General features: G+C 49.4%; 1 protein-coding gene across 1 annotated transcript in view; it reads left to right on the top strand.

The window, feature by feature from the left end:
* Positions 1-97: 97 nt before the first annotated feature.
* Positions 98-11971, top strand: part of LOC117670465 (uncharacterized) — a 13939-nt gene continuing 2065 nt past the window's right edge. The window contains exons 1-5 of the mRNA XM_034425630.3: positions 98-3068; positions 6796-6937; positions 8214-8426; positions 10067-10180; positions 10271-11971. The exon at positions 10271-11971 is cut by the window's right edge and continues 2065 nt beyond it. Coding sequence (XP_034281521.1) covers positions 2501-3068; positions 6796-6937; positions 8214-8426; positions 10067-10180; positions 10271-11354 — 2121 coding nt within the window. The 5' untranslated portion in view covers positions 98-2500 and the 3' untranslated portion in view covers positions 11355-11971. The remainder of the gene's footprint in view (positions 3069-6795; positions 6938-8213; positions 8427-10066; positions 10181-10270) is intronic.

Genomic DNA, 11971 nt, shown 5'->3' with positions numbered 1-11971 from the left:
GTACCATAAAAAACAGATTAAGAATATAAATTAATGTAAGGTCCCAAAATATACTTGAGTCACCAGAATGCCAAAGAGAGAGACTCAAGACTCTTGCAAAAAGAAGCAGATTTTATTTATGGCCAAAAACAAAATACTGGGTGGGACTATATCCAGAACATACAGATACAATGCATGTGAGGAGATAGCCACACCTTGGGGAAGGTATGGCATCCTTTTTATACCCTCAGAGCCCCGTTGCGAATGGTAGTAAAGGTAAGTAGAACCCACCCCTGCTGCATGTGACACATCCAACCCACAGGCCACCAGTTTGCCACCCCTGACCTAGAGGCAAACAAAGCCATAACTAAAAGCCAACATGGGCTTGTCAAAAACAGATCATGCCAGACAAGTCTTATTGCATTCTTTGACAAAGTGACAAAATTAGTGAAGAATGCTGTGGATATAATTTACTTAGACTTTAGTAAGGAATTTGACAAAGTAAGACCACAACTTACTACATGATAAGATAGAAAAATGTGGGTTAAAACCATCACCACCATAACTGGTTCACCAGCTGCACTCAACATGTCCTGTAGATGCCATGGAATTGCATCTACATGGAGGGAAGTATGCAGTGGGGTACTCCAAGGCTCTGTTTTTAATGATTTGGATGAGGGGATAGATAGGGAACTCATCAAATTTGTAGACGACAAGCTGGCAGGAATGGCCAGCATTCCAGAAGATAGGCTTAAGATACAGAAGGATCTTGACAAATTTGAACATTGGGCGCTATCTAACAAAATGGAGACAGATAAACCTCCAAATGGCCTCAACAACTCTCTAAAATAATGCAAATGACCAGCTGTTTGCAAGGAATATAAAACCATCCATTCTTCATCATCCAGTCAGAGCTGAAGAAGCTTCTTGGATGAGAACTTGAACACTGGATGCTATCTAACAAAATGAAATTCAATGGGGAAAACAGTAAGATTCTACATTTAGGCAAGAAAAACCAAATGCACAGGTATAATATAGATGGAACCTGGCTCAACAGTAGTAATTGTGAGAGGGATCTTGGAGTCCTAGTGGACAATCACTTAAACATGAGCCAGCCGTGTGCTGCAGCTGCCAAAAAAGCCAATATTTTAGGCTGCATTAACAGAGGGATAGAATCAAGATCACATGAAGTATTAATACCACTTTATAATGCCTTGATAAGACCACACTTGGAATACTGCATCCAGTTTGATCACCACAATGTGAAAAAGTTGTTGAGACTCTAGAAAGTATGCAGAGAAGAGCAACAAAAATGATTAGGGGACTGGAGATGAAAACATATAAAAAATGGATGTGTTGGAAGCTGCCTCACTGTATCTTAAATCTACTCAGCTATGCCTCTACCCTGAAATGAGACGGGACCTCAATTACATGAATTTTTGTGGGTATCTGAAAAGAGCTATCATACCCCTCCCAGTCTGCAAGGAAAATATTCCCAATTCCTTCCACCTCTCATTACCAAATATAATTTCAAGTCTCCTGATCTCTTTTTGCTTTTTAATAAACCTAGTATTCCAACTCCTTGAATGCTTCTTAAAGTTTTCCAAATTGATTCACTAGAGATAAGGTGAGTCCTTTTAGTGAAAGACGTCTGGTGATTTTGGAGTTTATACTTCTGTTGAGGCAGCCTAAAACTGCATCCTTCCTTTTTTTACAACCACAACTCGCTTCAATTTACCACCAACTAGCATATTTTCCCCAAATACCATTAGGGAGCCAGACATTGCCCACAGTGTATTTGACATTTGTTTGTTGAGTGAGGTGATTTGCACTGTATTAAATTTCATTCTGTGGGGTTTTCAGCCCATTTCTCCATCCAATCTTGGTCATTCAGAATTGTATTTCTTCTAGGGAATTAGCTCTTTCCATTTTTTATAACCTGAAGATTTTGTGAGTATCACTCCTGCATTTTTGTTCAAGTCACTAAAGAGTTGGGAGGGTTGTGGCGCCACACTTGACAGTCTTCAGGCCGACTTCTCTAGACTGCAGGAGGAGAGCCCGGTGGGTCTCAGGACCCGAGGATATGGTGGCTGGGACCCCGCTTGGGCACCTTATTAAAATGTACAAAAATAGGTAAAAGGAGCTGTCAGACACAGCAAGGAAGTGCAAGATACGCTTTCTCCACTCAGAAAAGGAGGGAGGAGGAAAGTTTGTCTAGGCGCATTGAAAGAGGAGCCGGCTCCGTTTGGAAGGCAACGAGTCCTCGGTCTCCTTGCTCAGAGACATTGGCAAATGTTCCTTTAAATGCCCGGGAGCGCTCCGTGTCACGAGAAGCAGCTCCGCGCTCGCGGGGGAGATTTTCCGGCGGAGCCGATCCCGCGCCCGCCTTCCGTCCTGCCCCGGGAGAAGCGCCGCCCGCTCCGGCCTCGCCGCCGCCCGAGCCCGAGTCGCCGGCCGCCGGAGTAGCGCTGCCCAGCCGGTAGGCCCGCGCCGAAGCGGGCGAGCGCGGCGGGCCCCGGCGATGGAGGGGCAGATGGCGGGGCTGTACGACCTGGGCCGCCGGCTGGGCAGGGGCCACTTCGCCGAGGTGCGGCTGGCCCGGCACGTCTTCACGGGCGAGCGCGTGGCCGTCAAGGTGATCGAGAAGGGCCGGCTGGGCGGCGCGGCGGCGGCGCGGCTGCGGCGGGAGGTGGGCTGCATGAAGCTGGTGCAGCACCCCAACGTGGTGCGCCTCTACCAGGTGCTGGAGACGCCGGCCCGGCTCTACCTGGTGCTGGAGCTGGGCGACGGCGGGGACCTCTTCGACCTGCTGACGCGGCGGCCGGGCGGGCTGGACGAGGCGCGGGCCAAGGGCTACTTCGCCCAGGTGGTGCACGCCATCTCCTACTGCCACCGGCTGCACGTCGTGCACCGCGACCTCAAGCCCGAGAACGTGCTCTTCTTCCAGCAGCAAGGGGTGGTCAAGCTCACCGACTTCGGCTTCAGCAGCTGCTTCCAGCCGGGCACCATGCTGGCCACCAGCTGCGGCTCCCTCGCCTACTCGGCCCCCGAGATCCTGCTGGGCGAGGAGTACGACGCCCCCGCCGTGGGTAAGAGCCAAGGAGGAGAGGCAGCGCGAAGCCTGGAGGCCCAGCCGAGGCCCCGGCAGGATGTCCAGGCCCGGGGGGGGGGGAGGTGGCGCTGGGTGGACCGGGCTGCCGGGCCCGTCTTGGCCTTGGATCTCCTGGGAGGAGGGGAGTTGGGGGGTGGGAGTCCCTTGTCTGGGCTGGCTTGTAAGACTTTCTCTTTCGGCTTCTGTGAAGCACAAGCAACATGGAGAGCCAGCCAGAGACGTTCCCGAGGCCTACAGCTGCTTCTGACCCCTGTGCAGGAGGGCTGCTTGAGGGAGGGATAGCCCGGGTGCCCCTGCCTCAGCAATGGGGGCTGAGCAGCATCCATCTGGGCCCTGATGGGATCCAAGAATTTCTTTGGGTTGCAGCTGTTCAGTGGGAAAAGCATAGGGAGAAGCAGGCCACAGCTAGCCCTCCTTTCTAAACATTTTAAGATGACTAGAAGTTTCTCCTCCCTTTTCTAATTGCTAAAATCAGTTTATAAGGTCATCTTCTCCAGCTCCTTTATGGTGGCCCATCACCCCTCATGCCTCCCTTTCCAATTTAGGAGATGCTTCGTAACCTTTATGTCAGTGATCCCTTTTATCAGCCCTTGCTCGCAGGATCTGTTGGCAGATTCAAGCAGATTTTCTTCTCTAGAGATCCAGAGAAAAAATGGGAGGATAGAGACTTCACACAGAGGTTTTAAAAACTCCCGGGTGCAAGGAAACCACGTAATATCCGCACCATCCCTATTTTAGACAGGGTAGAGACTGGCCCGTTGGTTGAGAAGCTCCTGGCAATGGTGAAAAGGAGTATCTGGGGGGGGGGAGGTTGCCACTAAAAATTCTGCTGCATTACTTAGTTTAGTTCCCATATTGGGAGCGGGGGTTGTTAGAATTGACCATGGATATTATCCCTGTGAGATATTGGGAGCCTTGAAGGATTTGGCAGCAGATCAATCAATCTGGATAGTTGGGGGATTAGCCTGAGAACAAATATTATTCTAGATGACTTTTTCCCAAGCTGGAACCAACACAATTCCTCGGCAGACCTTTCCCATATCATTCTTGTAGCCTGTTGTTTGTAAATCCCCTTTCAACGCTGTCTTAATCTTGTCAGGCGGAACCTGTTCCTTTTCCATAACATCTTTTAGATACAGTCTCTCCATAGAAGGAGATGGCTCTGTTGACACTATTACAGTTAATTTATGAATCCATTGTTCAAAAATATCCTTTAATATGACATGGAAAATATGTTACACTGGACATAGGGAAGAAACAGGTTGACGACTTAATAATTAAAATAGATATATAAATAAACTGAGAAAGTGACCTGGATAATTTTCCTGCATTGGAGTTACAAAAAGAGGATTGTTAAAGCTTTGAAGAATTTTGTGAGATGGGACAAAAAATAAAGGGAAAAGAAATTAAGTTCTACAATATTAGTTTAATGGACTAAAGATTGTTAGAAGCAGAAGGAAGGAATATAACATTGGTTTATTTGATCAAGTTGATGTAGATATGTTGTTATTTCTAGTAATCTTTAATGAACCAGCAGAACTGAAATGATGATGTTTTATGGATTTGTTTATAAATAAGAAATCAGATATTGGAAGAAGAGATAATTTGTTGTCCTTTTTAGATAAGGTGATAAATCTATGTAGGAATTTCCCGTGTTAATCCCATTTTTTAAAATGGATATTCTAGAAAATCCTATAAAGTATCATCTTTAGCCACCCTGTACCTGGTTCTGCTAAATTTTCTGATGTATGCTTTGGTTTAAAATCGGAACAAATTGGAATCCTCACCCAGATCAGTCAAATGGATGGATCCATTTGATTCCTTACTGAAATTGAGAAGCTACCACATGACTCCAGTCTGGAACTCCTCTGCAGGTTGGAGGGTCTCCCCCACTTCATTTCAGTGTCAAAACCTTCCTGGGTCTTTGGTTGTTGGGCCTTAGGAAAATCAGCTCTTTTCATGAGAAGATGTTGAAACTAAGAACTGGCCGTTCTGCTGAATATACTTGCTAGATACTCTTGAGTGGGGTGCTTGAAGCTGAACTCAGCATTCCAGACCATTCTATAATCACAGGGCTGGAAGAGACCTTGGAGGACTTCTAGTCCAACCCCCTGCTCAAGCAGGAGACCCTATACTATTTCAGACAAATGGCAGTCCAATCTCTTCTTAAAACCTCCCGTGTTGAAATACCCACAACTCCAGGAGACAAGCGATTCCATTCCCACAGCCAGGAAATTTCTCCTTACTTCCAGGTTGGATCTCTCTTTAATGATCTTTCACCTGTCACTTCTTGTCCTGCCTTCAGGTGCTTTGGAGAACAAATTGACTCCCTCTTCTCTGTGACAGCTCCTTAAATATTTTTATCATATCACCCTAATCCTTCTCTTTGATATGCTGGACGTACCTAGCTCCCTCAACCGTTCATCATACGATTTAGCCTCCAGATCCCTCATCATCTTTGTTGCTCTTCTCTGCATTCTTTCTAGGGTCTCATATCATTTTTTGCATTGTGGTGACCAAAACTATGGCCTCACTAGTGCAGTGTAAAGAAATACTAACAGCTCATGTGATCTTGATGCAACCCCTCTGTTGATGCAGCCCAGGACTGCATTTGCCTGTTTGGCAGTTGCAGCACACGGCTGGCTCCTACTTAGGTAATCAGGAGTCCACTAGGTCTCCTAGATCCCTCTCAGAGTTGCTATTGTTCAGCCAGGTACCATTTATTCTATTTACTCAGGTGAGTCTGACTAAAACCAAAGCAAGAGGGACAAATGCTTAACTGTGATTTGGAAATTATATTAATGCAGCAGCCCAAAATGATATCATTGTTTTTAATCTACATCACAGTAATGGCTGTGTTCCATTTGCAATCCAGCCATACATTTTTTCATTATCCCCATCTTATACCTCTGCAATTGACTTTTGTTTCAATGTACAATTATGTGGCTGTTTCAATGTACAATTATTTAAATTCTTTCTCCGCTTCCATTACTTGCTAGCATTTTGTCTTTTCACTGAACAGCTGATATATGGATTCTTGCTTCTTTTGAAGGTATCTAAAGGATACCTCTTTGTTATTTTTAGTATGATTTGCCAATCTCAGTTTATTCTACACCTTTGTTTTCTTGATGCTGTTTCTAGACAATTGCACATCTTTTTTTCTTGGTGATTTAGCTATCTGTCTCCTTACATTTTGATTTCCCATTCTTCCATTTTCTCTCATTGTTACGTTCTTACAACTGAAAATGATTCCTAAATTCTTTTTAGGAATTCTCACTCCCTTTGATCTGTTTTCCACATTAGCTTTCTCTGCCATGAGGAAGGGTTTATAAAATCTGCTTCTCTTGATATTTCAAAAAGGTGCCCAGCTACTGAGTTACAGGTTCCTAATCTCAAGGCTTTCTTTAGCCCCTCGATAGTTCGTACCATGTTTCTATCCCAGGCTGTTAAGCCCTTCATAATATTGGTGGTTTGGAGGATTTGACTGGCATACAAATAGGACATCGGCCTTGAGTCCCCTGCAGAACAGAGTTTGCATTGGAAGTCAGTGGAATAAGTGGATTTGATTGGATTACTTAGGGCAACGGGTTCTTTTTGCAGCAGGGAGCTGTGAAGGGGAAGAAGAGAGGCGTCTTGGAGGGCTGAGCCCAGAGCACGGGGAGGGCTCCTGTTCAGCCCACTCTCCTCTTTTTCTTCTCTCTTAGATATCTGGAGCTTGGGTGTCATCCTTTACATGCTGGTCTGTGGACATCCCCCTTTCCAGGAGGCCAACGACAGCGAGACTCTGACCATGATCCTGGACTGTCGCTATGTGATACCATCGGGCATCTCCCTCCTGTGTGCAGAGTAGGCGGCCCCTCATTTCCTCCCTCTTTGTCACTGCTTTGTTCCGTAGGAAGCAACCTTAACCTCCCTGCCTATTGTGTTCATAGCATAGAGGCGTGTGGGCAAGTGTCAGCAGGAAACCCCCAGACGGTGCCATTTATTTATTGTCACATTTCTATGCCTCCCAACCGCTTTGGGTGATTCACAACAATCAAAGAAGTTACAATAAACCCCATTAAAAGGCAGGAAAAAAAGATGGCAAGCATGGCAGACCAAATGGGATGAGGCCGGGGGACTTGGGGAAGAGGTGGGTCTTCGTGGTTCCTCGTAACTAGAGCAGACAGGGGCCATCTGGATCACAGGCGGCAGGACTCATCATGGAGGGCAGGCACTGCGACAGAGAAGGGACATTCCCAGAGTCCCAAGAGGTGATACGAAGGAACCTGACATGTGCCCACTCTGCAGGCTCAAGTCATCCGTGAAGATACTATGGGAGATGGGCAGTAACCAGGCCCTTTGCCAGGTAGGGCTTTGTGGGTAATGACTAGCATCTCAAATTGCGCCTAGAAGCAAACTCGCCAATGGTGCAGCTTCACAGAAAAGGTGTTATGTAGGCATAGGTCTAGATGAGGTTTGTGGCACATATCCAATAAGTAAGGACATAAATAACAATACTGAGGCAAGCCTGTGCTGCTGCATTCTGGACCCGTTGAAGCTTCCAGGTGGTCTTCAAGGACAGACCTTACATAGCAGTAGTCAAGCCGTGAAGTGGCTAGTGTGCCCAAAGGGCCCCTCGATGTAGAAAAGGATGCAGCTGGCACCCTTTATTTTCATCCTTGAGCACTTGAAGGGAAGGATTGTCTGGGAATATAGTGCCTTATCTATCTCTGTCGTCCCCTCAGACCCCTCTTTCTCCGTGGGAGGGAGGCCCTCTCAATCTGGAGCAGAACTCACGAGGTGAAAGCTCAGCCGCAGAGTCTCGGGCGCACAAGGCCTGTTTGGATTATTGTTCTGGTCTAACTGCTCGATGGTTGAGGGGAACAGATCGCCTGGCTGAGTGCTCTGCCGGGGGCTCCTCTGCCTTCCCTGGGAGACTTTCGAGCCATGCAGGCCTTCTGCTGAGCAAAGAAACATCGGTGGCCCAGGAATAAGGAGCAGGCTCTCCCCATTCGGCACCGTGATGCCTTTCCAAGGTCCCATTTCACCTCGGCTCTGCCTTCTAGAGACGTGGATTGGGAGGGAGGGAGCAGGGCCTTGGGGGCCAGAGGCTGAGTCACTCTCGCTCTTCTTTGCACAGCCTTATTGTCCAGATGCTGCAGCGGGACCCCAAGCAAAGGGCCTCCTTGGAGCTCATTGAAAACCACGCATGGCTCCAGGGGGTGGACCCCTCCCCAGCCAGCCATTCTCTTCTGCCGCTGACATCACACCGGAGGGTTTTGGAGGAGGAGCACGAGATCATCATCCAGACCATGATGTGTGGCCACATTGCAGACCGAGAAACCATCCAGGAGTGAGTGAGGGTCCCGGGGTGGGCGTTGGCACAAATCACTCCGGTTGATTAAGGAAGGTTGTGCAAGGGGAATGTGATTTGGGCACAGGTATCACGGCCACCGGACAGGAATTTGAGCTGACCTTCAGTTGGTTGGGACAGAGCTTCACTAGCTGAAATGATCAGGTAGATATTTTGGGACTTCCTTAATGCTTGAAGGTCAAAAGTGGCTTCTGACAATGCCCATGAACTGTGAAACGTCCATCATAGTTTTGAAATGGACATAAATCGAGACAAAGGTATTCCTTGATTAATGACCACTCATTCAAAGACCATTTGAAGTTACAATGGTGCTGAACAAGTGGCACTTAAGAGCAGTCCTAGAAATTCTAGCTGTTCCAGCATCCCTGCATTCATATGATTGCCATTTGTGACCTCCTCTGCCAGCTTCCCACAAACAAAATCAATGGGGAAGTTGGCAGAGAAACTTGCAAGTTGCTTCCACTGCTTTTTCCCCTGAGAGCCGTGCCACAGAGTGCAAGATCCTGGAGATACTTTTGCAGTGGAACCTCTCCTCAGACTGCATGCATTTGCCACCGTATCACCCCGCCTCACTCCACAGTATTCACTCAACCTCCAGCATGCTTGCAAGCCACCATGACTTGTAATTCCACACAGGCTTCCCCAATGACTTTGCTTGTGGAAAGTCGGCTGGAAGTTGCAAATCCTCAGTGGTCACATGAGGCTCTCACTTAACAACCCATGATTTTTATTTATTTAGAAAATTTATATTGCTGCCTACTCGCACATGGTCACTCAAGGTGGTTTAAAAACACAATATAAAATATATAAAAATAATAAACAATAAAAATAATAACCCCCCACCCTGGCAACAACACACATTCATACCAGCCATGATCCTTGCTTAACAGCAGCAACAGAGACTGCAGGATTGCCATTGCTTAAGCAATATGGGCACATGACATCATGCTTTACAACTACATTGCTTGGTGATTGAAATTCCAGTCCCCGTTATTGTTGTTAAACAAGGACTACCTGGTTTACATTCCCATTAGCCAGTAGAGGAAAAAGTGAATCTACAGCCATGTAAGATGTTGGTGCACTGTAGGAGCCAGGAGCCCAACCTCTCTGGCTAATGGTATGGCATGCTGCGGATTTCAGCTCAGCAGCTTCCGGACAGCTGTGGGTTCTCCATTCCTGGTTTAAAACATGGCACACAGCTTGCCCAAACCTGGGATCCCATAACTGTGGCCTGAAACAGGAGAACCAGTCCCAAAGTGTCAGGTTCCTGAATAGAATCCAACAGTGAATAAGTTGGCAGAGCCACAGAATAAGTGAAGATGTTCAGTCTCCCCCATGCCCTCCAGTTATCTGTCATCAAGCCACACACCTGTACCCAAGATGAGGCTGGTGTTCCAGATGTGCTTCAAGTCCAAGGAGAAATCCATAATTAAGGCAGCTGGACTTTATATACCAAGCTGTATGTAGAAACAGGCCATTCTGGTACACAGCCGATTGAGTTTACAGTCTAGACCGGAGGGCAATCAGTCAGTTCCTGGGCAGCCCTGAAAGTGAGCAGAGCCTCGGAAGTCTCTTCCTGTGTCCATGCCTGACTCTTTCCACTTGACATCTCCTTGCAGAGCCCTGGAGGCCAAGCGCTACAATCACGTCACTGCCACCTACTTTCTGCTGGCCGAACGGATTCTGCGTGAGAAGCAGGAGAAGCAGACCCTGGCTGAGCAGCTCCAGAGCAGGCAAGCCCCCCTCGGCCCTTCGAGCGTTGGTCTCAGCCGGGGGGATTTGCAGCTGCTCACCTCCTCTCTTTGCTCCTTCTTCTTCCTCAGGAGCCCAGCAGGCAAGTCCTGCCCCTCTCTGCCCACAAAGCTGCCCCCAGCCACCAAGGGCACTCTGGAGACTGTCGCTGCGGAGTACGCCGGGAAGCCTCTCCTTTGCCGCTCATCCTCGGGCGAGGGCAGGTCCTCTTCCAGCTTCCGTGGATGCGGGCAGCCTCTGGGGGCCCTCATCCAGCCCTCCCTCATGGAGACGGGCATCGCCAAGAGCACCCTCGCCTTGCAGCAGATTTCGGAGGAGGAAGAGGAGGAAGAGGAGGAGACAGAAGGGAAGCCGGGCCTCTCTCGAAGGCGGACCTCCTCCTTGAACCAAGAGCAGATGAGCCGCTTCCAGAGCACTGCGTCATCCCTGCTCTTCTGTCGGGCCCTTGCAGCCCACTACAAAGCAGGGAAGAGCCTCCTCCCTGCACACGCCAAGTCCTCCTGCCCGGAACAAGGGCCTGGGATGGCTCCAGCAGCTCCACCGGAGCAAGCATCCCCGAGCAGCCAGTTAGGGACAGGCCGAGACCCACAGATGGAGGAGCCTGGCAGCAGCCTCAGCTTGCAAGTGGGGAGGAGGCCTGATGAACCCCCAGGGGAAGCCACCCCGCTAGGCAGCCAGGGAGGGGGCCCTGTCAGACCAGAGGGAAAGCCTGGCCGAATTGAGCCCCTTCTGGCAGAGGAAGAAGACCAGAGTGACCTCCTTCCATCGAGAGAAGGAGATCCTGTACAGGAGGAACTCTTGGAGGTTGGGGGGCAGAGCCCCCAGCCCCAGAGCAGCACAGCTCTTCTGCAGGGTGGCTGTGCCCCAGGAACCACTGGAGCCGACCTGGTGCCAGGAGCAGAGGGCAAGGGCCAAGAGCTGGGGCCGCCCCATGGGGCCAAAGCCTGCTGTGATGGCCAGAGCCATGGCAGCGGCCATGACAGCCTCGCGGACAGCATCATCAAGCTGGACCCGGCGAAAGGCAAGAACGCTAACCTGAAGGATCGGCTCCTGCAGTTCCCGCTCTGCGAAAAGGCCCTGGCCTTCCGGATGCAGCCCAGCTCCAGAGAGAGCCTGCTGTCCTTGGGGCAGTTCAACTGTTGCCACGTCATCTAGGCATGCAAGAGAGAAGAGCAAGGAGAGCCGAGAAAGACCTCCAGGGGAGAGCAGGGTAGTGGCAGTGTCCAGTTGCCAAGGTCCGTGCTTTGCTGTCTATATCCTCCCTTGGGAGGGGCTTCCTGTGTGAGAACCAAGCAGCTCCCAGAATCCACACGGCACCTTTGGCCGGGGTGTTTCCCCTTATGTCCCACTGCACTCACAACTTCTCACACAAACCCTCTTCCTGGTCAGTGATGGAGGAAGTCTTCAGCTTGCTCTGGTGCAGCTGGAAGCTTTGGAGAACTTGGAAATGAGAAGGAAGCCAAGGCTGCGCTCCTCAGAGTCGACAATGAACTTGGGATGTCCACTGACCCTGGAGGTCTTGGAGAAGTCTTTCTAGGAGATGCAGGATCTCTCCATGCCTCTCCAGGGTAAACTAGGGTTTAACTTAAGGTAATCGGCCTACTACACCTGGGGGGTTATTTATACCAAGCAGGTGGTGGGCTTGATTTTTCCTGGCAGAGCCACCTGCTTGGAAGTGGCCTTGGCCATCTCCCCCTTGTGGTGCCTCCAGGCCAGGGGACGTCATGCGCCCACCCAGCGTCTCCATCAGCAGCTGTTGATGAGCTGGCAGC

Source organism: Pantherophis guttatus, chromosome 11 (genome assembly GCF_059756535.1).
Source record: "Pantherophis guttatus breed Tessera chromosome 11, ASM5975653v1, whole genome shotgun sequence".
Lineage (NCBI taxonomy): Eukaryota > Metazoa > Chordata > Lepidosauria > Squamata > Colubridae > Pantherophis > Pantherophis guttatus.
The sequence above is the reverse complement of the archived record's forward strand: the minus strand, read 5'-3'. Positions and strand labels throughout refer to the sequence as shown.